General features: G+C 44.8%; 4 protein-coding genes across 9 annotated transcripts; 2 read left to right on the forward strand and 2 right to left on the reverse strand.

Annotated features, from left to right (window-relative positions):
- Positions 1 to 6: 6 nt before the first annotated feature.
- Positions 7 to 17027, forward strand: LOC111853842 (zinc finger protein Eos). Of its 6 annotated transcripts, XR_011992614.1 has the most exons (10): positions 7 to 42; positions 329 to 388; positions 6913 to 6967; positions 7067 to 7171; positions 7259 to 7549; positions 7735 to 7902; positions 8972 to 9121; positions 9231 to 9362; positions 10098 to 12891; positions 12937 to 17027. XR_011992614.1 is itself a non-coding variant. In XM_023831197.2 (9 exons), exons 1-9 carry the CDS (start codon positions 31 to 33, stop codon positions 10856 to 10858), a joined length of 1734 nt encoding a protein of 577 aa, XP_023686965.2. In that variant the 5' UTR covers positions 7 to 30; the 3' UTR covers positions 10859 to 17027. The 6 variants fall into 6 exon arrangements, 5 of the variants coding, with proteins under 5 accessions (XP_023686965.2, XP_023686984.2, XP_072571431.1 ...); XM_023831197.2 differs by having other exon boundaries at positions 10098 to 17027; XM_023831216.2 differs by lacking the exon at positions 7 to 42 and adding an exon at positions 80 to 98 and having other exon boundaries at positions 10098 to 17027.
- A 727-nt stretch (positions 17028 to 17754) lies between these two features.
- LOC111853869 (small ribosomal subunit protein eS26) lies at positions 17755 to 19258 on the reverse strand. The gene is made up of 4 exons (XM_023831260.2): positions 19105 to 19258; positions 18491 to 18668; positions 18121 to 18251; positions 17755 to 17863 (listed from the first exon to the last, which is right to left on the reverse strand). Exons 1-4 carry the CDS (start codon positions 19105 to 19107, stop codon positions 17828 to 17830), a joined length of 348 nt encoding a protein of 115 aa, XP_023687028.1. The 5' UTR covers positions 19108 to 19258; the 3' UTR covers positions 17755 to 17827.
- A 74-nt stretch (positions 19259 to 19332) lies between these two features.
- Positions 19333 to 24822, forward strand: ccdc65 (coiled-coil domain containing 65). Its single transcript, XM_023831236.2, has 9 exons — positions 19333 to 19758; positions 20034 to 20243; positions 20481 to 20648; positions 20743 to 20912; positions 21553 to 21691; positions 21815 to 22012; positions 22185 to 22403; positions 22967 to 23116; positions 23770 to 24822. Exons 2-9 carry the CDS (start codon positions 20100 to 20102, stop codon positions 24055 to 24057), a joined length of 1476 nt encoding a protein of 491 aa, XP_023687004.2. The 5' UTR covers positions 19333 to 19758; positions 20034 to 20099; the 3' UTR covers positions 24058 to 24822.
- fkbp11 (FKBP prolyl isomerase 11) lies at positions 24318 to 26803 on the reverse strand. Its single transcript, XM_023831248.2, has 6 exons — positions 26421 to 26803; positions 26069 to 26131; positions 25261 to 25348; positions 25121 to 25154; positions 24711 to 24781; positions 24318 to 24553 (listed from the first exon to the last, which is right to left on the reverse strand). Exons 1-6 carry the CDS (start codon positions 26532 to 26534, stop codon positions 24339 to 24341), a joined length of 585 nt encoding a protein of 194 aa, XP_023687016.2. The 5' UTR covers positions 26535 to 26803; the 3' UTR covers positions 24318 to 24338.
- Between the last annotated feature and the right edge of the window lie 609 nt (positions 26804 to 27412).

Here is a 27412-nt window from a genome sequence, read left to right on the forward strand (position 1 = left end):
CCGGAACTCGAAGGAAGCGAAGACACAGCAATGGGCTTCTATGTAAGTAAATACTTTCACTTACTTGAAAATATATACAAATTGTAACTATAACGAAGGTGATCGAACCGTATATATGTATATACGTGTTAAATGTCTAGAGAGATTAGTCTGCGGTAGAAGTAGAAATATATTAAAGCAAAACCGACTCCGAATCTTTTTGGCATCATCTAATTCAAATGTAGGGTCTACGTTCGTATTCAGAAGGTCCTAATGGTTTGTGTCTTGCATGTGTTAAGATCCTCTTCATGATGTATCTACCCTTACTAAGACAAGTTTTCTGAATCAGGACGATATGCTGACGAAAGATCGCCTACGATGGAAGAAGAATTCATTTTCTCCTTCTCAGGTAAAAACCTCCTCTAAGAGTAAAATCAAAGTTCAGGGAGCATTAACATCGTTGTATTTCAGTTCAGTTTTACGTTTCACCCTTCTTAACACAGCTGCCTCCCAGTACTTATATATCTGTCAGTCTCGCTGTACATTTTCGTCCAAACCAACCTGCCCATCTAAAGTAGCTAACGCAGTCGTAACAGACAGCCCTTCCCTAGATTTGAGTTGACTTGTTTTGTTTACATTCGACCATACTCCAGTCTTCATACTCTGTTCCTTTACTTTTCTTTAAAATATCTTAAAATCTTAATGTTCTGCTATATGTGTAATGTCATTAGAATATCGACAGAATTATTGTTGATGTTTTTTCCCCCAATAATCTAGACTCCTCGTTGTATTCTAGCTCAGCTTCTCTCGCTATAGGTCTATGTGTTCTGTGTACAGGTGAATAGTTTGGGGTGATAGCATGCAATCTGGTTAACTTTAATCTGAAACCTGATATTTTATCTTCATTCCATCCGTACTGGTGCTTCTTTATTAAGTCAAGAGATTCTTCGCAAGGACAATGAGATGCTCTGGCACATTCATTTTCTTTGGAACCATTTTGATATTTTTAGGGGTCCAAGTAGCGTAAGTGATGGAACCCTATTATTCAAGATTCAAGAAACTTTATTGTCATTCCACACATGTTCGCACATGCCGAGCGAAATTAAGTACTCAGGTCACGGATAAGCCATAGACTTAGAGCTAGTCACAAACACTTATAAAGATAAAAATTAAATATAAAGGTATTGTAGTATAAAGTATGGAATATAAATTAGCAGTATGTACAGTGTCCGATGCGCAGAAGCAGACATATAATGGATGCTTGGATTATTGATGTATTCATCTTGAATTTTCAACTAGGCATTAAATTCCATATTTTATTGCATTGGATACAAGATAGGGGTGTCACAGGTTCAATGACCAGAAGTATTATCTCGCAGTGGTGCAGTGGTTAGCACTGTTACATCCCACTGCTGGGAGCAGCGTTCGAATCTCCAGGTCTCCACCATGGCTTCATAGTGGAGTCTGCATGTTCTTCCTGTGGCGTTGTGGGGTTTCCTCTGGGTGCTCCGACTTCCACACATAGTTGTTACATTGCTCATGAGTGTGCCCTGTAATGGGTTGGCGCCCCAGCCTGGGTTGCTCCTTGCCGTGCACCCCCACCGGCCCTGAACAGGACAAGCGGTTTCAGGAAATGGATGGGTGGTATTGTTCACCATACGCTGCCACCGTGTGGTGAATGAGGTTGAAACGCCACACTCTTTCGGAGATAAGCATCTTATTTAAGAAAAACACAAAAATAATAAACCAAATTTAGAAAAACAAAAAAACGCAGTGTGAATAGAGATAGAAGGTATTAACATTTACGTATATATTTCAGGGATTCTACCAAGCACCAAACTGTAGCAATGTTTATTCATGTATCAAAAAATACATTCTTGGACATTTATCATCTTTAGAGGGACTACTACAACTGCTGCTATGATGATGGTAGTGGTGGCGGTGGTGATGATGATGAATATTATTATTATTATTATTATTATGTTGCTTAGCTGAGGATTTTCATTTTATTCAAATCGCTTGGTATTTGTGAAGCCATTCATGTCAGCTAATTACCTTGCATATTTAACTAACATTTATTTGTGACTTTATAGTTAATAAAATTTAAGTTAATTTCATTAAACATCGTTTTCACTTTTGGAACAGCGGGACATCTAACGGGATCTGTTAAATTTTAACGAAAAGGAAGATGTCCTTAACAGTGATATGGTCTTATTTTTCATAAACCAGACTCGGTTATTCCTAAATCCGACTGATCTAGAATCATTTTCAGCGAGATACACACTGAAAAAGGTAGATTCTCAGCAGCTTCTGCATGCTGGAATAGACGCGCTTACTTGGAATACTGGCCGGACCCTTTATATATAATACGTTTATAAGCGTGTAAATATTCAGTTACGTGACCAAAACACTGAGTGTTTATGTTTGTGGGTAAACTTTGAAATGTTATTACATATTTTTATGCATTTTTCTGTGTTGTGTACCAATTGAAGTAGAACTGTGCGTAATATTGTTTCTTCCAACTTGGAGTATTCCAAAAAAGATTTTAAGTTTTAACTAAATATTGGAATAGTTTGCATTAATGTGGTTGTTTTTGCGTTGCTCAGAATCTGTGAAATTGAGTTTACAAATGCAAAACGTCTCAGAAGAAATGTATAATGACTAATATTCTAAAAATGTAATATGTTATTACTGAATGCAATAATAAAAATATTGTACATTATATGTTTATGAGGGATCCCGGAGAAAAGCATATGCTATAGGCTACGGTCTTATAATAACATGAATTTCCGTGTGGTGGAGAAAAAGAAATTAAACATAAAAAGCTTCATTTGGGTAAAACGATATCATGGATGGCATTTAATTATTTCTGTGTATGTTTTTCTTTCTTTACTCAAAAATAAGGAAACCGATAAAAATCGGTGTACATCAGAGATGTACCACTGCATCTGGTTGGTTTTAATTCTTAAAAACATATTTGCTGTTCACTGTTACCGAAGAAATTGAGCGCAGTTAAAAATATATAAATTCACTTACTCCTAAATTTACTATTTCATAGAAAAACTATTCATTTTAAATAAAAGCTCCGAATTACAAAATAGTAATATTACGATATTCCAGTGTTTCACATTTCAAAACAAAACTCATACAATATTTAACAATAAATAAATCCTGATTGCTGAAATATAGCTGACTCCGTGATTACCTTAACATGCTTCAAATATAACTTAGACGAGGCTTTGCTAATGTTTGACAGTTGTACATATTTCACATTAAATTAGCTTATGACTTGCTTACATTCGTAGCAGGTATAGTAATAGGCCTAAAGACGGTTTTATTTAACAAATGATTCTGCTATACTGTTCTGCTATACTATTGTATATGAATGTTCTAACGATACATTTATAATATATACTTTATTTAAATTGTTAATGGTAGGCTACGCTAACAAAATCCTGAAAGTCAAAACGCTAGACTATGAATCGGCGACCTTCTGAGGACATTATATTACATAATTAGTAGCCTATATAGCATATAATAATATATGTAATGAATGTAATCTATTAACAGTGTATTGTAAATTTGTAAGCGCCATAATATAGTAATGAGAATAAGATTTAATAAATTAATTAATTATTTCATAGTCCTTTTTAAAAAAAAACAATGTTCAAAAAACAATTAGCCGTTTACTGAGTGATATTTTGCTGTCTGATATACACGTATACCTATCTTTTTAAAAGTTCGCACAGAGTAACGTATAAAAATTATAATTATTATTATTATTATTATTAATGTTGCTTGTTTGAGACTTAATTTTCAAATCACTATATTTTTATAAAGTCATACACGTCAATTGTGTATCTTGTACATTCATTTAATTTATTCATTCACTACCTGACTTAAATTTACAATATTGATTAATGATTATGGTAATGATAATTTTGTGAATTTCAGCTCAAGATAGGCCTAAGCACTTCACGTGTTTTTGGAATACATTATTATTATTATTATTATTATTATTATTATTATTATTATTATTATTATTATTATTATTATTTGGAACACTGCTGTTAGAAGATGGATTGATGGATAGATTTTCGGTATATGTATTGCACCGCGCCAGGTTTCCAGACATCGGCTGTCGATCATCGATCGTCAGGGTGGATTAGTCCGGTCTGTATCCCCGTGCGGGACCGGAAGTTGTCCGCGCTCAGTGGTAAACGTTCCCGGAGATGCTGCCGTCGCCAGATAACCGAAGCCAGCAGCCAGATATATAGATCCAAACCACCGGCCTGTTGCCTGTCGTGGCAGGTAAAACCACGGGGCTGACGAAAGTGGGGAAGCGGAGGCCTGTGGGGGCGGGGAGGGGGGGGGGGCGCCCGGGGGAGGGGAGGGGAGGGGAGGGGGCACAAGTGTCAGTGTATCGCAGCCGACGACATTAGCCAGCGGCTCTGGCTAGACGGGCTGCCATAGCAACGGCGCTAAAGAAACGTTATGCACTCGATGACAGACGGCAGCGTTTCACTATAAGGCCCTGGGAACACCCCTGTAACCCGCTTCGCTCAGTTAGGACGGTCAATAGTGATGCGGCTCGATGTCACGGACCTGTCATGCTTTTGTTTTCTACTTCGGGGTGTCGGGGGTCCGGTGTTTAAGCAGCGGTGTCTGCATTTAGCAGATGCCGAAGTCTCCTCCTTCAGTTGGGTTGCATGATTTAGCCTCCCCCGCCCCGCTCCGTTCGTAGTTTGTAATTGTAATTAATTTGTATTTCTTTAAACAGAAATCTAGCTCTGAAAATCTTGTGTTACGCAATCCACAATACTGTCGGATCCAAAAACACTGTTGGCAAACGGAGGTTGGCATACAGCTGTTCTGTTTATTTTAATCATCTGGAGGTCAGCACCTCTTCACAGACGTGATTACTCTGACTAGCTTAGTTGAACTGTCATTTATAAAATTCTATGGCATGACCATTGACAGCCTAGGGAAGCACAATGGGATATAGATATAAACAACTCCAGCATGCTCATTTATACATAGATCAATATCAAAGGGACATCAGTTCAGTACTGTACATAAACACCATGGCTCCTAGAGTGAGACTGTAGATGTGCCTTTATTTTATTGGACCCAAATCTGTGCTGAGTTTCATGGCCCTTTTTGTCACTCTGCATACATCACATTTTAAATTTACAGTTACTCGGGTAACATTACCTCCAGTAATAGACGAGTAATTGCCATGATTGTCACTATTTATTGCAGAGATTCAAGAGAGATTCAAGATCTTTATTTGTCACATGCGTAGTCATACAAGTACAACACACAGTGAAATGTAACCTGAGCCGCTCCTTGACTGTGCAAAGAGTCAAAAGTATTCAAGAGTGCAGGGTATGACTTTTCCTGTATAGTCTTATATGTTTCAGCATTAATGCATCATTGGCTTTCTACTGAATGTTCTTCTTCAAGAAAATACCAACCATGACTGGCTAATCCTTGTATGTATAGTTTATAGGCTGCATAAACAGTTCCTGTTGCTGATACACAGTGAATCAGATTCACACTCGGACACACTGAGGCAGAACAATGACAGATAACCATTGCACCATTACTGTAGTGTAGTGTACGCTTCAGAATGTTCCTCCTGTGATGCCTTCAACTCAGTGGGGGTGTTTTCCCACAGAGGAGGGCTGTGGTTGTACTTGGCCTTGTTTCTGCTCACTGCCCCCATCTAGGGGGGTGGAGAGGGATGTTTGCCTCAGAGTTTCCAGCCCCCTGAATGACTGTCTTTCTGAAAGGGAGTACCCTCAAACATGGAAACAGTCTTTGTGCCTCCTTTCTTCATAGCTGCTATCTCATTGGTTTCACAACCTCTGCCTCTTTTTTTCCTATTCTATAGCCGCCTGAGCTCCCCCTTTCCCCCCAGTCTGCTGTATTTCCCGTTTCTGTTCAGTCTCTGCGTTGGCTAGCTGAGCAGGGAGCTTCCGAGAGCTTCAGCATTCGGCGGGGCTCTCCCTTCATATACACTTTGAAACCCTAGATATTTTTTTGAAGCTGAGCTCTGGTGTTTGTCCATTAGCAGCATCAGGCCTCTAGCAGTAAAAGAAAATGCTCTGGATATGCGGCTTCATTGGGCTGTCAGGCCACTGTGAGACAACTGGGTTACCAGTGGTGCAGTGGTAAGGATCGCTTGGCTCCTACTGGTTCTCAGTTCTCCCACATGATGCTAGTTAAGCTAGTTTATTTTCAATGTGAGAGGAATGTATGGGGGTAAATTGGAAGAGTGCTCATGAAAATTGACGTGGGGAGGTGTTGACAAACAGGAAATTATTATGTAAAACCCCAAAAGGTTGGGACTCTCTTCTTGCTGGAGAAGTTCAATTATTTCAGTTAATAACAAAGAGTTTTGATTGGTGAAAACCAGCCAGGAAGGGGGCATGAATGGTCCACCTTCAAAGGCAACCTTGGCCAACTAGATAGTGCCTCTTTTTTTCTTTTAACTCCCACCCCCCCCCCCCCCCCCTCATCTTAGTATTTTCTGCCCGGAGGTGGGTAGGAAGAAAGTTTCAGAAGAGTTTCAGAACCATCTTCAGATGGTTAGGGGTTATGGTATGGATGTAGAAGGGAGGGACTAAACATCAGACAGAAACCTTTAAAAGTGATTTGGTCTTAGGGAGGAAGGAAAGAAGACAGGTTCAGAACGTAGGGGTGTGACTGAGGTTCAGGTTTAGGCTTTGAGTCTGACGAGAGATAGAGCATCGACTGCCATGGACTATGTTCAGCCCTCTAGAGTGAGTATTATCAATAGAGCAGCCTGCTTTGTTACAACAGGAAGCTCATTCAGGTATAGAATTTAACAGAAATATGTGAAGTGCTGCAGGAGATGCAGATAATTGAGCATCTCTGCGTGCTTCTGTTTGTGTCTCTGTCCTGCAGTCAGCCGGCACGACGATGGACGCTGAGGACTGCAGCAGCCGTGCCTGCGCGTCCGGTAAGGGTGGGCGCTGGGTGTTTCGGGAGGGGGGGGTAGTCTGGCTCGTCACTTTTATATGGACGTGGCTTCTCTGAAGGGCGCGCTCGGTGCTTTCAGGCAGTGGTGATTCATCCGCGGAGAGAGACTTCCCTGCGGGATTAGGCGTGCTAACCGCGGGGACCCCTGACAGCCAGCAGACATCTCCCAGCCGCTCCCTCAGCGGTAAGTGACCCTCCCCCCATAATCCATATCAGCTGAACACGTCTGACACACACATCGTTTTCTGTGCTGCCACCTGTCGCTTTCCAGCAAACTCCATCAAGGTGGAGCAGTACAGCGATGACGAGTTGGGCCGCCCGGCGCGTACGGCGAGGCCCGGTGACCGGGACGAGGCCTGGAAGGATGAGCGCGCCAGTCGGACGGACGACGGGGGCCCTGAGCCGGCTGCGGGGGCAGGCTGTGCTTACGGGGAGCTGGCCAGTCCAGAGCCAGCCTCTCTGGGCGCCATCCGCCTGCCCAACGGCAAGCTGAAGTGCGACATCTGCGGCATGATCTGCATCGGGCCCAACGTGCTTATGGTGCACAAGAGGAGCCACACAGGTGACCTGGCCGGCGGCAGGCAGCTTTAGTGTTGAAAGCGTTGAAAGCGACGGTCAGGGATACATGCCGTTTGGGTCCAACTTAGGAGGACGGGTGAATGGGGCAGACTGGGACATGTGATGAAGCACGGGGGGGATAGGAGCGAGGGCCACAAGTAACGCCAGTGTGATGGCCTATACCGCCAGGTGAGCGGCCCTTCCAGTGCATCCAGTGCGGTGCCTCCTTCACCCAGAAGGGCAACTTGCTGCGGCACATCAAGCTGCACTCTGGTGAGAAGCCCTTCAAATGTCCCTTCTGCAGCTATGCGTGCCGACGGCGGGATGCCCTGACGGGACACCTCCGCACACACTCCGGTGAGTCAGGGGAAGACGGGGAGGAGGAGGAGATGGAGGAGGATGGCGTGATTAACACTGGACGGGGATTATCTGACACGCCTGGGAAGGGTAGTGCGAGCAGCCGTGTTATTAATTAGGAACGGAAACCACGGTGCTGGAGCATCTCATCACAGCACCCCTGGGAATGAGGATGCCAGCAGCAAGGCTGGGCTGCACAGTGAGAGCATGCAGCTGTCAGCTAGTTGCTCTCCAGCTACCGCACACCAAGCACACTGAGTGCTCAATGACATTTAGACGGTAACAAAACAGGAAATCCTGTTGATGTTTTTCAATTCATAGATACAAAATTTTCAAGAATTAATGGCGTGGCGGTGAAGACAGGGTGAGAACTGCTTTTACCATGGCTCACAGAAAGGAAGATCGCCAAAGCTCATTAATTTAGCAGAAAAAAAATCATCTGTCAGTGCAAGTGCATTCCTTCGAAGGTGATGGCCGTCCACCGGGGGCTCGGGGGAATCGGATGGCGGGCATGTGGCGAGGGCAGGGGGGAGAGGGAGGGGCCACATCGCGACGTCACAGGCGAGCAGCGTGGGACCGTTTCGGAGAACCGTTAACGTAACGGGGAAAATCCGCATCGCAGCGGAAATCGGAAGGAATGAGATAAAGAGCGGATCGCCCCTTTCTCAGGAATAGTGTCTTTCGTCTGGCAACTTGCCGATGTTAAAACCGCTGTGACCTATCCAGTGCGTCATTAGATAAATGGCGGGAAAGCAGCGCGATTTCAGTGCGGTGTGATGCTGCTGTAGCCCAGGGCATCTATTGGTACCGCTGGGTGACAAAGTGACAGTAGGGGTATAAAAGTTACATTGTAGGCAGGTGTGTGTGTGTGTGTGTGTGTGTGTGTACACATACAGCTGGGCCGTCCGTAAGGCCTATTAGCAGACTTCTTTAGATATTCAACACAAACCTGGCTATCATATAATTGCGAATTTGCAGACTGGAAATACCGTATATAGTAGGAAAGCCAAGCATCCTCCAGCATCTCTCTATCTTCATTTCAACCCCTCACTTTTTCTGTGCTCCTCAGTATCCTCTCCAGTGGTGGGGAAGCCCTACAAGTGCAGTTACTGCGGCCGCAGCTACAAGCAGCAGAGCACACTGGAGGAGCACCGGGAACGCTGCCACAGCTACCTGCAGAGCCTGGAGGCCCAGGCCACGCACAGCACCCACGTGCAGGGTAGTGCTTCCACCGCACTGTGCCCCGCCGCCCCCTGACCCCCACACAGTTCCAGCGTAATTGTCTTTTTTCTTCCATGCTGACACTGTCTGACACCTTTCCTGTGCAGGTGACGACTTGCACGACGTGGAATCCATGCCTGACTCCTTGGTCCAGCCATCCTCCGACAAGATGTCCTTCATTGACCGGCTGGCAAACAGCATCACCAAACGCAAGAGGTCAACACCCCAGAAGTTTGTAGGTGAGCATGCCGGCACGTCCGCGAATGCATACCCAGTTTATAGCCACCTTTTTTTTGGGAGGGGTGTCAATTAGAAAAGGCTTAATTCCCAGCGTAGAATAACCAGATGCGCCGTCAGTGTATCGGCACCACGTTGCATAATATGGTCTCAGCCTCCTGAGGATGACCAGCGTCAGTGAATACGGGGTTAAATCTGCCTTCGCTGGCTGATGCCAGCTTAGCGTACCACCGAGACGCACTTGGGCTGCAGCGGTCGGGCTGAATACGCCAAAGAGACAATGAAGCCACTCAGGGAGATAGCATCACTGTCTTCACCGCGCAGTCCAGTGAAGCAGCGCTTCATGCAGCCCCCCTTATTTATTTTGGTAATTTTCATTTTTTTCCTTACAAGCTGAATCTGTCGAACCAGGGATTCCTCATGTTGTATTTCCACTTTACCGCAGTTAGGTTTAACCTTTTTAACAGATTAATGCAGTTTTTACGCTGGTACTAAGTTCTAAACCTCGAGGGAGGTGCCTGTTTCCGACCCGATGATCCGTTCCTGCATCTGAATAATCTCAGTGAATAAACTGGGACGTCGTTCCATGCGGAACTGAGTTTAATGTTGGGGAGAAATTTGCTGATATCCCTCTATCGGTTAATGTATTTTGAACTGAAAGGAGTGAGCATCCTGGGGGGCCGTCCCGGGGCCTCCCATGAGGCCGTGTGACTAGAGCCACCCTGTGTGTCCCGCAGGTGAAAAGCACCTCCGCCTCACCCTGGCTGATGCGCCGTATGAGCTCAACGCAGGCTTTGACAGAGAAGGTGACATACTCGGCACTCAGCACGTGGGCTCAGAGCCGGGAGGCTTCCCGGGGGTGGGAGGAGGCTACCTCGGGGGGCCAGCAGGCGGGGCCGGAGGCCCGGACTCCTTTCGGCTCCTTCGGCTGCCAACCCCCCACTCCACCTGTCTGTCCGAGCTCACCCCAGTCATCAGCTCCGTCTACACCCAGATCGGGTCACGACTAGATGGCACGGGGGGCGGGGTCACCGGCCAGGAGGGGGTCGAGGGCCACGAGGACCAGGTCCCCGCGCGGAGCCGAGCCCCCTCGCCCAGCAATGGCTGCCATGACTCCACGGACACGGAGAGCACTCCGGAGGAGCAGGCTGTCGCCACCACCACCCCAGGTCACAACTCCAACCACCACACCGGCCTGCCGCCGTCCCGCAGCCAGGAGAGGGAGCGGGAGAGACAGAGCCCCAGCAAGGCCAAGGAGAGGGACAGCGAGCGGGAGCGCCTGAGTTCCCTGCGGGTGATCGACAAGGACGGGGACCCCGTGCGCTCCTTCCGCTGCGATCACTGCCGCGTCCTCTTCCTGGACCACGTCATGTTCACCATCCACATGGGCTGCCATGGCTTCCGACAGCCATTCGAGTGCAACATCTGCGGCCACCGCAGTCAGGACCGCTACGAGTTCTCCTCGCACATCGTCCGTGGGGAGCACACGGTGGGCTGAGGGCGGCAGGGGGCCGGGGTGGGGGGTTAGGGTGGCGGGCTGGGGAGGGGCGCTTCTACCGTGGTCGTGTTTGTGACGCTTGTCTTTGAGACGTGGGCAAGTTGGGTTTGGTCTGCACCGGGCCGTTATTTCTGCAGAACCGTTACATGGAACGCGGGGGAGCCAGGATGAAGGGACGGGGCACCCCCTGAGAGATTTAGCGGGCAGAACAGCACTGTTCTGCCCCGGAAGTGCCTTTCCCCGGTGCTGTTTACCTTGGGTGGGAGCCGCAGAAACACACGATCAGCCCGAAGACAGAGGTTGTGAGATGCACACAGGTTTAACATTTAAATGTCATAGTAAGTTGGGCCATGAATGTCAGCCTTTGTCATCTTTTCTGTCTGTTCGCCGTGTGACCAGGATGAGAGCGGCAGGGCCCAGATTAGGGGAGGTACGGCTTATTTTCCTCTCTGCTACCTTTTGCGCGGTAGAAAGCGACTTTAAAAAAGGAACTGGAAAGTATTGTTCATATAAGATTTCTCAGAGAAACGACTTGTTTGGTTTTACACTGCTAGACTTGTAATACAAGTTTAGTTGGGGGTATTTATTTATAAACAGAGTAATGATATTTTTATCCAATGAAATGTAGTTTTTTAAAATGTTTAGGCTGGATGGAGAAACTTGAATGAAGCCTGGTGATGTTACTGGCGAGGATCTAGGCTGGGGGGTCGTGTCAAAGCCACATGTGAGCAGAAATCAAACACACACGTTGCCTTAATAGAAGCTATTTACTCTGCAGAAAATCACAGTGACTGAAATAGTCTTGCATCTCAAGACAACTTCAAATATCGAAAGTCAGTCTGTAGAATATTTTACATTAGCTGCTTATTTCCACATGCACCAAAAAAGACAATAAACCAAAACTATATACACTATATATTTTTTCCAACTTTCCAAAAACCTTAATCCATTTCATCTGTGGCTTAGTACCGGAGATCTACCTTTTTCATTTGTGTTTTTCTCCAATGCACCAAAAGAAAAAAGATTAAGCCAAAATGACTGCTTTTGAGAAATGGACAGACAGGCTTTGATCAAACTCATTTCCCCCATACAGATATTCAGGCCAGCTTGGTGACTGCTGACAGCCACAATGTCCAGTAGAGTAGAGTTTGCACAGTAAGTTCTACCAACCAAGCTGGGCCATTCGGGCTTCATCCACTGCAGGGGAAAGTGGAGTAAAACGGGACGAATATTTCTGAGAATTTCCTGACGTGTTGGTGCAGATCAGACAGACAGACCCATCTCAAGTGACTTTGGTGGGAAGAGGTGTGTGTGTGGGGGGGGGGGATCACTAATGCGAAGTATTGCACTTTCTGAATCAAGTGTTTATGTGTGTGTGCGCGCGTTTGTGTGAGAGAGTGAATGTGTACGCACCCTACTTTCTTAACAGGGAGTGTAGAATTATGTGTGTGTTAAGTGCCGCGGTGGGTGAGTCTTTATAAAATCTATCGTTCCTGCTTCACAGGTATCTGTTGTAATTTTTTAAATATCAATATGTTGTAATGGGGATGAACAATTTACTGACAAATAGTGTTGCTTTTAAAGAGATCTTAAAATTTCAGTGGCAGTCGCTGCCTCGCGGCGAGGAGTCAGACTCTCAATCTCGTTGGCAGTCGCTGCCTCGCAGCAAGGAGTCAGACTCTCAATCTCGGTGGCAGTCGCTGCCTCGCGGCGAGGTGGCAGACTCTCAATCTCGGTGGCAGTCGTTGCCTCGCAGCAAGGAGTCAGACTCTCAATCTCGGTGGCAGTCGCTGCCTCGCAGCAAGGAGTCAGACTCTCAATCTCGGTGGCAGTCGCTGCCTCGCAGCAAGGAGTCAGACTCTCAATCTCGGTGGCAGTCGCTGCCTCGCAGCAAGGAGTCAGACTCTCAATCTCGGTGGCAGTCGCTGCCTCGCAGCAAGGAGTCAGACTCTCAATCTCGGTGGCAGTCGCTGCCTCGCAGCAAGGAGTCAGACTCTCAATCTCGGTGGCAGTCGCTGCCTCGCAGCAAGGAGGCAGACTCTCAATCTCGGTGGCAGTCGCTGCCTCGCGGCGAGGAGGCAGACTCTCAGTACCTTTGAGTGGTTACCTTCTTCAGACAAGCCTTCTGATGATCAGCTCCTATGCTCTGAGGAGCAAAAGACAAAACAAACTGATGTTTCCAGCCCCCCTCCCCCTATATCAAACTGCAGTGAATCCAGCACCCAGCACCCAGCACCATGGGCTGGTTTCAGCAGTTTAAGTTCCTGGAGAAAAATGTTGCACTGATATGTCAATTTTCACTTGAATTTAGTTTTTCACATTTTAAACAAGCAGGATAAAGACAATGAGATGTAAAAATCCAAGAAAGAATACTTCTTTAAAGGATTCTGTAGTTTGAGAAGATTTGTGAGTGCGTGTGTCTGAATGTCTACCTGCTGAACCTCAGAGAGACACCAAGGTCCCTCACTGTATGTCAGACCCCACATTTAACCTCAGTTTTTGTATGATTTACACAATCATGATTATCCCCCTGAGAGGCCTAGTTCAATCCAGCACCCCTAGGATATGGTCAGGTTATCACAGGTAAACTGTTAAATTGTCAGATTTTCTGCCAGGTGTATGGGAGAAGGCTAAATGGTGATGTGTGTGCTTGTGTAACAGTGAATGAGGTTTGGATGTGTGTGCTTGTGTAACAGTGAATGAGGTTTGGATGTGTGTGCTTGTGTAACAGTGAATGAGGTTTGTTTGTGTGTGCTTGTGTAACAGTGAATGAGGTTTGGATGTGTGTGCTTGTGTAACAGTGAATGAGGTTTGGATGTGTGTGCTTGTGTAACAGTGAATGAGGTTTGGATGCGCTTTCTGTGCTTAAATATGTGGATTAGGGTACGGGATAAAGACTAGCAAGGACACCCAGCTTCATTTTGGCTGTTAAAGCTCTTCTCTCTTTATCCAATCAGTGATGTTGTGGTTTTTCTGTATTTGTATCTAATTTTTTATCTGCTCGAAGGAAAACAAACCGTCTTAAAGTTAATGAGCTGTGAATTAAGCCTGAAAGGTGGAGGACAGCGGAAGCGGGAGTCATTCCGTGCCGCGTGGACTTCCAGGTTTCATGTTTTAGATGAGAGCACTGTTTACCTCAAATGGGAAAACCCTCTCGTCGTGTGTGGGAAGGGTGTGGGGGCTGTTTCGGTCTTAGGGGACACTGACTCCCTGGAAGGAAGTGGAGGAGTTCTGGCCTTGCTTAGAGATTCACTGGAACCCTCTGCTGCACTTGCAGTTTTCCATTTTAAATGAAGGGTCTCGATACAAAGAGGAAAGATGGGGGGGCAGATCCAGAGCAACTCTAGCAGCTCGTTTACACTGCAGGGTGTGTGGCCCATCCCCCTCTCTGACGACACTATTCATTTAAATAGCTGTAGCACTTCTGTCCCAAAATAAATGCCTTTCGTTTGAATATTGAGTTCCTGTGAAAAATGTATTAAGGCTTTGTGATTATGAATGGAGGAAGGGCTGATTCAAAATGTATTTCTTCTAAATTCTAGCATCACTCTATATATAATGTACACAGGAATAATGTTTTTCTTATATAATGGTGCTATTGTGCCCTTGCCTTAGGGTTTTTTTTTTCCTGGTGACTGACAGCTAAAACATGGACTAGTGACTCAGTCACATAAACATTTTATTCCCATATGAAACTGCAGTATGGCTTTATAATTGGGTCAGTCTCACCAAATTCACACTCGTTATTTTTTCTTTTGTGTTCTGCAGAATATGGTTTGAAAATTCAGTGTAGATATGATTAGTATTTTAACTGCTGTTGAGTAAACTTCTAATGCATTTTGAGACTTTGTCAAACAATCTCATTACTGTAACTGTAAAGTGTTCAAAGATAAAATATTTATGGAGCTTTTAAATTAGCAGATTTGTAAATAGAAATCCACAAACAGGCCTAGAAAATACACTTTTTAATTTTGTAATTAATTTTAATTTATTTCAGTACTGTAGCATGTTTTGAACCTTTAATTTTTAAGGTAGTTTTTTGTTAAATTATCAGAGTAAATGTATGAAGAGTACATTTCACTTCAGTGTGATATCAAGAATATTCCCAAAATATTCCTGCTTTAACATGATGGTTGTTGAGGTTACGATAATAAGATGGGTTCAAGTTACAAATTTTCACCCCTTAAACATAACAGCAAGTATGTTTTGCTGTTAAAAATATTGTCAATTTATACTAATTAATTCAAGTCAAATCATTACAGACAGGTTAATAGTTGGTTTGTGAGAGTGACCCAATTAGACTGATTAACTGGTAAATTTATGAAGAACACTGGTTCAAAAATTCTCTAGATTGCACAGAGCTAACAGAGATTAGCACAAGTGTTCTTGTTTGAGTCCTATCCCAGCTAAACTACTGCTCCAAATCGGAGGCTGGTCAATGTGCATGGAGTCTCCCTGTGTGCTACCTGTGGCTTTTATGAATATTTCCTGATGATTTATCAGTCATTCTGCATTCTTCTTAAACACGTGCCTGTAAATATGCTGAGTTCTGATACAGCTGGATAGCAGAAAGACTGTACTTGGCTAAACCAAATGGCACGTATAGTTAATGCACAAACTGCCAAAGACTGGAGTTTGCTATCAGAACAAATGCGCCGCAGTGAGTCGCACTTAAACCCTCTCTCCTGAAATAGGTTTCTTGCTTCTACCTCAACGGAAATCTGTATCTCATAAACCCGAGTTGTGAGAATTTTCTGTGGCTTGGATAAAAGTTTCTTTTTTCCTGAGTCTTGACGTACGAGTGAGCCTGGAAGACAAAGACAGTAGTGGATTGATGTTATCTTCAGGCATCGAAACAAGATTACTGTGGTTGCTGCAGATGGGTTGATTGGTGCATCTGACTCAACAAATATGATTGATACTAATTCAAACTGACTACTTAAATAAGATGCCTTCTAAAACTTCAAATTTAAACATTGGCCATTAAAGAATTATTTTTATTTTTTTCCCATAGATAAAATGTTTTATCATAGAGGCATGATCACCTTTGTTCAGTTTTCCTCTTGGAACAAGGGCTAATGATTCTCTTCAGATGACCCTTTGATTTACGTTAGTTTAAAAAATTAGTGGAGTATAAAAGCATGTTTGCACACAACACGTGACACGTTTGGATCAGATGAGATCCGGGTCACTCCATGTTCCTCCTCACAAGCTTCTTGGCTATTTGTGTGCAACATCGTGAAAGCAGTTAGGCCAGTGTAAAACGTAACACTGTTACACTGTAGCAAGAATGAATTAATAGTCTTGATTGATTTTATGGCTAACCTACTTTGATGAGGTACCAATAAAAACTGTTAAAGCTAAGTGTTACATATTTACAAACAATTCTAGGGATTTTTTTTATGAGATGGCTGAACAAATTGCACTATCCTACCTGGGTGGGGGGGTTAGCTCTTAGCTGTGAGATTCATGGCATTTTATGCAAGCAGATCCAGTTTCATAGGCTTTCTCTACTATGTAGTGATGCAGATTCTGGACTGTAGGCAACCTAGATGAAGACAAATTCTGAATGCTAACTCTCACCACTGGGCCTCCAGCATCTCAACCATCTCAGCCCCGTAAATTTCCACAGGAAAAATATAGCAAATCAGCTTTGGAGAAGGTCAAGTTCGGTTAGCAATGTGAACTCTGTGTGTTTGACACGGGACACAGAAAGTAAGGGTTTTATGTTGCTTTGTTGCATGTGCGAACATTTCGTTGCACAATGATCACCTTTGTCTTTACTTTGGATTTGCAGTGTAGGTCTTTAAAATGGTCAATAGACTCCATATTCTCCTTTTCAGAATACCGTGTACAGAAGATATTTTGTTACAGATGTATACAATTCCAAAGTGCAATATATCCTCTACCATTTTGTGGTTTGTTTTCTCCCAGATTTCTCGTTCTGTATTGCAAAGTATATTTGTGTTATGCTTTTATCATCATTAATGAATTACTTTCTGTGACTGGTATGAATTGCTTTAAATACATTTAAAGTATAAAAAAACTACTGCAGAGCCTTTGTATATGTACTATACTGTAATTAGATATATTTGTGTAACGAGAAACTACTGTAAGTTTTGTACTGTATGGCAGAAAGTCTATTCCAAATAAATATAAATCAGCTTTACTTTTTGTCACGTTGAAATGTGTTTATTGCACTTGCTGCTCTCCTTCCTACTGGTGCCTCAGTAACGTATGGTCGAGGCTCATCAGTGGTTTTGAAAGAGCAATTGCTGACAAACCATGATCGAACTTTAAACGATAGCAAAGCTTTGTGTCAATTAATGTGTTATTCATGCAAGTCATAAAAACTTTGTGTGATTGATATTTCTAACTAGTTCAAAATTTTTTGTCTAGTCAGGTGCCCAACCTACAGCCAATAGTGCAATAATTGCCAATAATGTAATGTTTTTAATACATTAATGGTAGTTATAACATTATTGGCTGCTATAACCTATTACATTATGCATAAGTAATATTTTTGATTCAGAAATGTTAGATCTTTGGTAAGTTATTACATTAAGACTGGAAAAATAATGTTATTGGCAGACATTACTGGCTGCTACACATCTTCTCTGGCCTCAGGTCTTAGCCAGACATTAGTAATCAAATTAATCAAACTGTAATCAAACCAAAGGATCAGCAACTCCATCATATGTAGATTAAGTTGGCACAGGCAGACTCTCGTCAGCTCCATTAGTGCCATTTCAAGATGAGCACTAGAAAATGGGAAGTTCGGTTCTTTTGTCCTAAAATAACTTAAATCCTATACACACCCCAGATATCACTATACTCAGACAACACCAATACAAAACTTTACAAACAGTGCCAATAATTTGGTCAGAACAAGCAGCTTCAAGGTCTAGGTGTCATTTATTCTCAAGCTTTCCTGTAAATGTGCACAGAATCTTCGAAAAAAAATCAGCATCACATTGGCTTTGGAGGAGCTCTTGGTGCGACACCCTGCGTAAGGACAGAGACAAGAAGTCAGTTTCCCTCACATTAACATAATGAAGTAACATACAATTCATGAGGCTGAGTGGTCACATATTTAACTGCAGAAGCACTCATTCTAGAAAGAGAAATTCCAACACTTCTAAATATTCTTTGTCTAAGAAAACAGCTTGCCTTTCAATTTCATCAAAACAGTTTAAAATGTACGTCCCAATGGGCACAAGTGCATTTCAAGTGAACATGCACAAAGGGCCAGCCGAACTTACAGTGGGCCTGAAGCGTGGAGGTGGGGTGCGGTCCTTCCGAGCCTCTCGGGAGCGGTTCCTCACCACCTTGCTGTGAATGGCACAGCTTACACAATAGTGCAGCTTCACATACAACTTCGGCAAGACATAGGCTGTGTGGGAGCAGAGATGGAAGAAAAAAGCCATCAGCATCCACTGATCACAAAGGATAGGAGGGTCTGCATACAGCCAAATCAGGTAACTTAATTTAGCCTTCGTCCTACATTGATACTGCTTAATTAGTCATCTAAACGTAATAATGTACACCCTACAGCAAAAACAAAATCTCAAAAGTGATTAATTAAACTTTAATCTTCAGTGTAGCCGCACAGTCGCAACCCCCCGCACTTACAGTCAAAGACACTGGCCTCGGAGATATCTCTGACGGCTGCAGCCTCCACGATGTTCCGGATAACGAACTTCTTGATGGCCTTGTCCTTCGGTACACAGCGGGCGCAGTTGGTGCAGCGGATGGGCTGGACGTGGCCGCGGCCCTTCTTAGCGCGTCCGTTGTTCCTTCTCTTCTTGGTCTGAGGAGACAAACGCGGCGCAGGCGGCGGCCCGCTGGCGTTAGCATCGCCCGCAATGAGCAAACACGCGCATTTCAACCAACAGCAGTGGACGGGCTTTACACACGAAAGTCACATAAAGCGCGATGTTCACTTACATATCAAGCATACAGTCACATTTACAGTCTGATTAGCATGCGGCACAGTAATTACTGAAGCTAACGTGAGTTATCTCACTGAGGCCAAACGAACTCGCCCCATACGCGTGCTACCTGACGAGTAGCTAAGGAGCTATCTTAGAATCAACATTACGTCACCCCTGAAGTACTGGAAACCTCATGGATAGGTGCTATTAGGTTTTATTTTGTTAAAGATGAGAAAGGGAAAGTAACGTATATGTCTGATCAACGACATGAGACCACTTTCGACACTCCTGTACAAGACTGTTTTCACTCACCATCTTGAACAGGAGGCTGGAAAGAGGACCGTAAACCGCAGCACCGACCTTTTTATGCTGCTATTCTTCCGCCGACGAAATCTGGTCTTAAATAGTGAAGAAAATACAATCAGCTTAATATAAAACTGCCAGATATATTTATACGACTTCTGTGTGATTTTTCTCTGTTCTCAAAAATATGTTTCGCTTATAACAATATGTAGAAGGACTATTTTATCGCGGATGGATTACTACAACCTTTTGCTACCCCACAGTACACTGCGTGCGACCTTTTACCATAGAATTCACTTTTAAATGAATGAAATCCAAAGTAGGTCTAGCAAACTTATTTCAGGTTTCATATGAAAGTGTATGAAATTGGGCTAAATTACACCCACAACTCCAGAAATATATGGTTTGGAAAATTACTGTCACCTAATAATACTTATTATTTTTATTTTATTTTATTTTATTTTACTGTTTTACTCTCTAGAGCGGCGTTGTATATAAATTCTAAAGTCTACAAAACGGGTATTTAAATTGCGTTTGGTTGCACTCGTCACTCATATAATCGGGAATTTGCCTCTACACTAGTAAGAAAGGTTTCCTTTAACCATGATGCTCGTTGCTAAGAGACGCGGTGTAAACAGAAGCGAGCGACTGCCTGGTTTTACGGTAAGCAGTTAGAAACCCACCTAAATGCCTGATTTAGTGAACATTTCGTTACTGCCGTGACTATTTGGTTGAATTTGAGAACATAACTTAATGTACTGTTCTTGTAAGAAAGAACTAGACGTTTATGACACTGGAATATGTTTCCAAATGTGTTTGTAATAAATCCAATAGAGATTTAATTGGCAAATGTATTAGTTAAAAATGCAACACTTTTTATGTAGAGATAATGCTTTGATTTCAGGTAGTTTATGGACATCTAACTAAGTCTGTTTTAGGATCCTGAAAGTATCCATTAAAAAGGAAGGAGAAGTTGTGGACAGTGGAGCTCGGGTAGTAGAGCCATGTCGAAAGGAGCAAAAAGGGTAACCAAGGGGAAGAAGGCAACAATGACGGAGGAAGAAAAAATCCTATTCATGCAGCAGAGAGCTTTGGCAGAGGAGGACATGGCAAAAAGGAAAGAGGACATGTTGTCCCAGTTCCTTAAGGTATTAGTTCCTTATTACTGATGCACAAGTCTAATACAGGGGAGGATCAGACATACTTCAGATGTATGAGATTAATAAATCCATCTATCCATTTTCTGTACCCCTTGTCCTAATATTTATTTTATTTTTTTAAAGATTTTACTTATTTTAAAGGAGTTTGTCCCATAAAATGTGCTTCTGTGGGTTGCTGGACTACTACATGTCACCCAGTCAGTTTTCCTTCACAACACCCCTCAGGACAAGCTGCAGAAGGAGGAGCGGAACAGCGCAGTGAACCGGCTCAAGCTGACCCAGCAGTGGAGGACGGTGCTGAGGAAAGCCCGTGTCGAGGAGCTGTACCGCGATGTGGCTGTGCTCAGCCAGACCTTTGAGAGGATCCTGGACCACAAGGACAGCATCGTCAAGGTCAGGGGGACGGTTCACGGAGCCGGCCGGCTCCCGCCTGTGCATGCGCCTAGGCGCTGCGCCCATGCTGATAGGCTCTCTGCGTGTCACGCAGTCCCTGGTGAGCGACCTGATGGAGGCGGAGCAGCAGTCGTCCTTGGCAGTGAGCTCTCACCTGCAGTTTGTGGACCGGCTTCTGGATCTGCATAAGGCCAGGCTGGAGTCGCTGCAACAGACCTGGGCCAATGAGCTTGAAGAGCTCAGCCAGGAGTTTAACGCAGAGAGGTTGCCCTGTTCTTTTCTCTGCATGGGCAGTAGGGCTTACTGAGGAATGCTGTGGCACATGACCTGATCATATCACTAATCATATCACTAAACATTCCTGCTGTTTATGTGCATAAACACCTTGGTACCATGAAAGGTGGTTCTTACCCCTGACCCTGGCGAAACACTGTGAAATTTGCTGTTTTTTTCCAACCTGCCACTTAATCGAAAGGCTTATTAGATTCCGTGAAATGATCACAATCAACGGTGTAGGAGGCAGTTTCATATTGGAGGGGGGGGTGGTGGTGTACATACTAAGGTTTGTTTATTGGGGGGCGGTACATCTCTCCTTCAGTTCCTAAGCCCCTGATCATGTTGTTCTATCTAAATCGTACCCAGTTTTTCAGGGTATATATCAGTATTCAAACAATTCTATTTTAAATTCATTTGCCACTGTAATAATCATCTAAGGGCCAACACTTTGGATAAGTATCTTTTCATGTTTTTTTTCCTTATTAGAATATGCACACTTCCAAAAGCAACAGATAGGGTTCAATCAGCAGCCAGCAGCCTGGAAAAGATGAGATAGAAACAAAATCGTTAGCAGGGTCCTCCTGGTCTGTGGTGAAGAATCACTGAACATCCCTATGCTGTTTTGTAGGGTGCTGCTCACATCTCAGCACCAGGCAGAGTCCACATATCTTCAGGATGTCAGCTTTGCCATGGATGACCACTACCGCAATGTGTACCGAGAAGCCCAAGATGACTTCTACAGCACCCGTGATGACGTCCGGAACCAGGTACACCCAGCCGGATGAGTCGAATGAGGAGCATGTGTATCGACGGCCATAGGTCCGCGCTTCCAGTGTTTACGTGGTTTTGAACATTCAGTGACTAAAGCCACATAATTAAACTTACCTTAGAATGCAGAGGAGATGCAGATGATCCAGGATCAGCAGAAAGGCACTGTGCAGAAGCGGATGGAAGAGCTCGAGCAGGAGCACCATAGATATTTAAAGGCCACGGAGAACCAGCAGGTCGCATGCAATGCACTGCAGGACAGCGACCAGCAGAGTGCCCAGGAAATAGAGGAGCAGATGAAGAAACTGCGCAAGATACAGGTCCATGGTGGGGGGATGCACCAGGGGGGCTGTGGATGTCATGGTCAAATTATCCCAGTGTTGCCTTCAGCTTCAGTTTAGACGTTTGCGATCCCCTGACCTAGATGGTCCCTGATGATGTGCAGGTTCAGGTCTGCCTGACAGTGTGCCTGATGCTGCTCTGACCCTCTAGACCAAAATCGCAAAATTGCGGGCGCAGCTGAGCTCCAGACAGGGTGAGAGCACACTGATGACGCAGGACCTGCGGGCAGCCAAGACAGACGTCCTCCTGCAGGCGCAGCAGCTAATGACCCAGCTGGGCGGCACCCGTGCTGCGGATCGGCGGCGACTCACTGACCTCACCGTGCGCAGCAATGCTGCGGCAAAGACCTTACGGGGCGTCATAGAGAAGGTGCCGCCGTGCTTGTTTGTCTCATGTTACATTAATGAGAGGAAATCTACTGCACAGTCTTATAGCAGTAGATCAATAAATAGGGCATTAACAACACAAAGGTCATGGGTTCAAATCACAGGGAGCACATGTGAGCCTTTCCACTACTGCAAGTCACTGAATAAATCTGATAAATGACAGTAAATGTAGTTACATTTTTGTTAAGAGCCTTGAGACATCAATGTTGGGAAAAGTGATATTTAAAAATTAGTTGGTTTTAATTTACTTTGTCCTAACTCATATAATCTGGATGAGAGGAGGTTCATTACTCCAATTACTGTAATGCAGGGTTTCCCACCCCAGTCCTCAGGGACCCCCAGTCGGTCCACATTTTTGAATCCATCCAATTAATAATGCAGAATACCTGGTACGGTTGTGTTGGGACCTGAGAGTCAACAAAAATGTGGACTGCATGGGAGACCCCAAGGACCGTGCTAAGAAACGCCGCTGTAAACAGTTCTGTTGAGTCGCAGATCTGTTTTAAAATCGTAAGATGGGACGGACACAGTGTGTGTCTGCGTCAGGGGGAGAAGCTACTGCGTCTCTCAGAGATGTGCCGCAAGCTGGAGACGGAGCAGGAGAAGGTGCTGCCTTTCTACAGCTGCTCCCTTAGCGCTGAGGAGAGCCTGGGGGGAGGTGGCAGCGCGGAGGTGCCCACAGAGGAGCTCGCCAAGGTGATTCAGCATCGGCCCTTTACCGCTTTCTTTTAGATCTCACCCATTTTACCTAGAAGCAGGACCTTGTTTGTAGTTCCTGTGTGTTCAAAGAAACAGATACAATAGGAACCATTTTGTCTGAGAAAGCTGGTCAGGAGTAGCATCTTAGATCGGTTTTCAAAGACCGTTTGGCCACTGAGGCTTGTGCTGATTTAGCTGTATTGAGGGAAGCTTCAGTAAGAGAAGCTTCAGTAAGAGGCAGGTCACACACCACATGGGGACAATGTATCTCTCTACACACGGAGGCGGGAAATTAAACCTTCAGCTCCATACCTCATCCACCTGTCTTACGTACCTAATGCAGACCGTCCCTGACTTATGACTGGACTCCAGGTTGTAAGTCAAAATGGATGCATGTCGGAAAATAGGATAAGCACATTTTTAGGTGAGAATGTGACTGGGAGATGCGTGTGAGGCTGGGGCAGTTGTGCCGCTATATACTATACTGTACTAGGTAGCGCTCAGCTAATCTAATAATAAAATACTTCAGTGCCAGTCTCACAGTCTGTAATAGGTACTCGGATGCCTTGCCAGTATTGACCCATGAGAGTTTGGTTACGACATTCTCTTCTCCTGCATGGTTGCCCCCCCCACACCCTCCTGTGGACCAGGCCATGCAGGATCATTCGGCCCTGGAACACTTCTGGCAGCGCTACAACAAGGCCCAGCTGGAGCGCCTGTGCTTGGAGCGCGAGCGGGCTGAGCTGAGCCAGGAGAACCAACGCCTACGGCTGCTCCTGCGCCAGTACCTAGACAGCATCTCCGTCAACGACGAGCTCCATCTTCAACAGCGCCCCCTCCTGGTGGTCCGCCAGCCCGCGCTCGCAGTCCTGGGCGACAGCCGTGGGAAGCGGCACACCGTCGTCGAGGTGGCCCATGCCATGAAGCACACGCTGTGAACCACCGGGGGGGCGTGTTTTTCCGCTGCCAGGAGCCCACCTGCGCAGCCACCGGAGGAATAAAAGGCCCCACTCACATTTTACAGCATGACAGCAGCTGGGCACAGAAGCAGCACATTACAGCTCATACATAAATAATACAGCACCCAGCAGCCCTTACAGCACGCAGCCCTCAGACACACCGTGCCCCACATCCATCCAAAACCACGAGTCATCAGTAAACACACGGGGTCCGAGCTTCTCAATGAGAGACGCCAGCCTTGTGCTCTTTGGAAAGCACTTTATTTCTTCTTCTGCTTGCCCTTCTTGTCCTTGACTTTCTTCTTGCCCGATTGCTGGGTGCCGGCCTTTTTGTAGAGGTAGAGCCCCACCAGGCCCAGCAGCGAGGGCACCAGTGCGAGGCACACCAGCGGGAACACATCATTCACCAGCTTCTGCCAGGGCGTCTGCTGGCTCAGAGACACCACCTCCACCTCGAATTCCAGCGCCGCGTCACCTGTGGCGTCAGGAAGCGTGCGTATAGGGACATCAATAGCTGTTATCATGCTTGTGTTATATGCGCCCCCTTTAAACTGAGACATGCATTAGGCCGTGTCCTTGATCACTTGATCACTACTGTCCAATATGTAGCATAACGACAAGCCCAACATTACCCGGGATGGTTGGAGGATAGCCACGCTTTCCATAGGCAAGATGAGCTGGTATTGTGGCCTTGATTTTTTGTCTTAGGGAGAAAAAAACTGAAATAAATAATGCATATTCAAAGGAAGTTGGTTATTTTTTTCTTTAACTCTGTACAAAAGGCTGGTGAAAATCCTAAGCAGGATGCCAGTCTATCACTGAGCACACACACAGTCACACACTATGTAATTTAGAGACACTAATTCACCCAAATGTATGACTCTGGACTGCAGGAGTTAACTAGAGTACCCAGGAGGAACCTGCATAGCACCAAAAAAACAACTTCCACATTGGTGGGACTCATATCCCCAAACATAGAGGTCTGAGCCAACAGAACTACCCACTGAAGCATCGTACAAGTTACGGTTAAATCAGAACTCACCCGACGCAAACACCGATAAGACTCTGCTCGAGACCTGAGGGGATGAAATGTAAAATCTGCACTTAAATGGGTTTAACAGTCGCGTTAGTGATGTGAATCAAGCAGAAAACAACTTTGTGAGATTAGCACAGTTCATGTACCTGCAATAACCGTCCTTTTCCCCAATTCCACAAGCAACGGGTCCCGGGACAGAGAGGAATCTATCACCTTTCCATCGAGCAGCCTGCCCTGGAGGTGACAGTCAAACACCGAGCAGGCATGAGCGCTATTCACTGCACAGACCAACAGCATAACTGTCTCAACTTCAAATAGATAAAAGAAGTGCTCTATACAATGACGGTTCATTTCGGCTACTGATATGTATTTCCAATAGCGGGGGATATAAACGAAGGTATATTTTATTCTGAATGTGTGCCGTATATGCCGAAGAGCGGGACATTGCGTGTGAAAGGCCGCCCGCACGCCGCGACTGCTGACGTGTTGCTCCGCCTCCGACAAACCCAGCAAAGTGGATGTGTCTTTTTCAGCTCAACAGGTTTTAAACCTAAGATCCTTACATTTCCAAAGCTGTCATTCTGAATAAGTCTGGCAATGGGAAAAACATCTGCAGGAACTGTAAGCGCTGCCCGTTATTTTTTGCAGGACTACGCTGGAAAGGTGAAGCTGCGCGTATCGGAGCGGACATGCCTTTCGCAGGAGTTGAGTGTCACACAGACTCCGATCTCCTTCCATACAATCGAATTACAAATGCGTCATAAAGGCATTAAATACTTCCAACCAATATTACATTTGTGTGATTTTGACGATTTCCCCTGGTCTAAATGAATGGTGCAAGTTAGCGACGGATGACACGAATCGTCGCGTAAGGGCGACGGCTCCGCAGACAGACAGTGGGTGAGGGACAGTAAGAGCCAAGCTGTGTTTCATCTTCGGGCAGATTTGTCTCACAGTGTAATGGATCTGCAGCGTGTCCCCCATCTCCGACACTCTGTCACAGCTTTCTGGTATCACCTTTAAAACATTTAAATCACAGGGAATTAAACATTTAAACAATTTATTCAGTCGAAAAAAACCTTATGGATATTCTGTATATGTTTGGAAGTTAAAATGGAAAAACTAATTTTTCAAAAATATATATGGTTTAAAATATAAGCTTTTGAACACGTTTTCCCTTGTGGGCGGTTACTGTGCGTTTCGTCTGTAACCCACGTTTGCAAAGGGCTTACGTGTACAGTGCTGCCCGGTCTTTTCGGCCATCGGCTTTAAACTTAAAACAAAAAGAAAACTTGGGATTACTTACCAAGGTGTCCACCATAAGCTCCTCAATTGCATTTTGCTCCTGCCCCGAGTCTTCGGCTGCGACTAATGCTGCAGCAACCAGCCAGACTAGGAAAACCCAAGTCTTCATTTTCATTTGTATGTATATATATATATATTCAGAAAAAAAAACTTTCAGGAAGTTAAGCAAGCCTTTCTAGGAATATTTTGAGTATTAGCTGAGCCAAGTAATGGCCCAGCGAGGCGCATACGAAGGTCCAGGTGAAACTGATGTGGCCAAAGCAGGCGACGGAGGTTAAAGCTGATGTGTTATTATAGCACGACGATAACGGGGCAGCCGCCACATGAGCGCTCCCCACACCTGGATCCCGGAGTCCCGCCCGGACATTCCGCCAGCGTCCCACAAGCCCCTCCCGACTGCAGTTCCCAATCCAGCGTTAGGGGGCGCCCTTAGCCTGCGCGCTATCGAGGGATTGAGTGACGCATCTTCCCCAAGTAAAAGGTAAAAATAGCCTACATAAATACATATAAATATATGGTAAAATGTACCCGTATTTACGATGGAAATACAAGATAAAGGCATTGCCTCTATGTCGAGATAAAACGTTACAGACAGAAATAACTATAAATGCTTAAAACGAATAAATAACAAAACAACAAAAAATTAAATCACAAATTAGACCAATAAATTACAGATCAGTGTATTGCGATAATTAACATTGGGCCATCTAAATAAAATGAGCATAGCCAACTAATCCAAAATTATTTAGGCCTACTTGGGTGTTTTTTTTCCTGCAATGTTCTTCCACTGAATTGATCTGAATGAGGTATATCAACTAACTGGTGTTGTTCCAGCTTGAATATACAAGAATTTACTGTTGAAAGTTACTACTTGATTTAACGATCAAAAGTGCGCCTATTGTTCATATTGGCCCTTCGCTCTTTTTGGCACAATCATAACACAAACACTAATCATTATTGCACAAACTAATGCCCTTGTATACTATATATACC

The sequence above is a fragment of the Paramormyrops kingsleyae genome, chromosome 8 (assembly GCF_048594095.1).
Source record: "Paramormyrops kingsleyae isolate MSU_618 chromosome 8, PKINGS_0.4, whole genome shotgun sequence".
NCBI classification, from domain to species: domain Eukaryota; kingdom Metazoa; phylum Chordata; class Actinopteri; order Osteoglossiformes; family Mormyridae; genus Paramormyrops; species Paramormyrops kingsleyae.

Coding starts and splice junctions, on each gene's coding strand:
- LOC111853869 (XM_023831260.2), bottom strand. Junction 18,252..18,490: donor CGAGGCCAGTGTCTTTGACT/GTAAGTGCGGGG, acceptor GCTCCCACACAG/CCTATGTCTTGCCGAAGTTG. Junction 17,864..18,120: donor CTCCACGCTTCAGGCCCACT/GTAAGTTCGGCT, acceptor GTCCTTACGCAG/GGTGTCGCACCAAGAGCTCC.
- ccdc65 (XM_023831236.2), top strand. CDS start 20,100: ATGTCGAAAGGAGCAAAAAGGGTAACCAAGGGGAAGAAGGCAACAATG. Junction 20,649..20,742: donor ACAAGGACAGCATCGTCAAG/GTCAGGGGGACG, acceptor CGTGTCACGCAG/TCCCTGGTGAGCGACCTGAT. Junction 23,117..23,769: donor CCACAGAGGAGCTCGCCAAG/GTGATTCAGCAT, acceptor CCTGTGGACCAG/GCCATGCAGGATCATTCGGC.
- fkbp11 (XM_023831248.2), bottom strand. CDS start 26,534: ATGAAAATGAAGACTTGGGTTTTCCTAGTCTGGCTGGTTGCTGCAGCA. Junction 24,782..25,120: donor CTTATCGGTGTTTGCGTCGG/GTGAGTTCTGAT, acceptor TTTCTCCCTAAG/ACAAAAAATCAAGGCCACAA. Junction 24,554..24,710: donor CTATCCTCCAACCATCCCGG/GTAATGTTGGGC, acceptor CTGACGCCACAG/GTGACGCGGCGCTGGAATTC.
- LOC111853842 (XM_023831197.2), top strand. Junction 7,550..7,734: donor GCACAAGAGGAGCCACACAG/GTGACCTGGCCG, acceptor CTATACCGCCAG/GTGAGCGGCCCTTCCAGTGC. Junction 9,122..9,230: donor GCACAGCACCCACGTGCAGG/GTAGTGCTTCCA, acceptor TTTCCTGTGCAG/GTGACGACTTGCACGACGTG.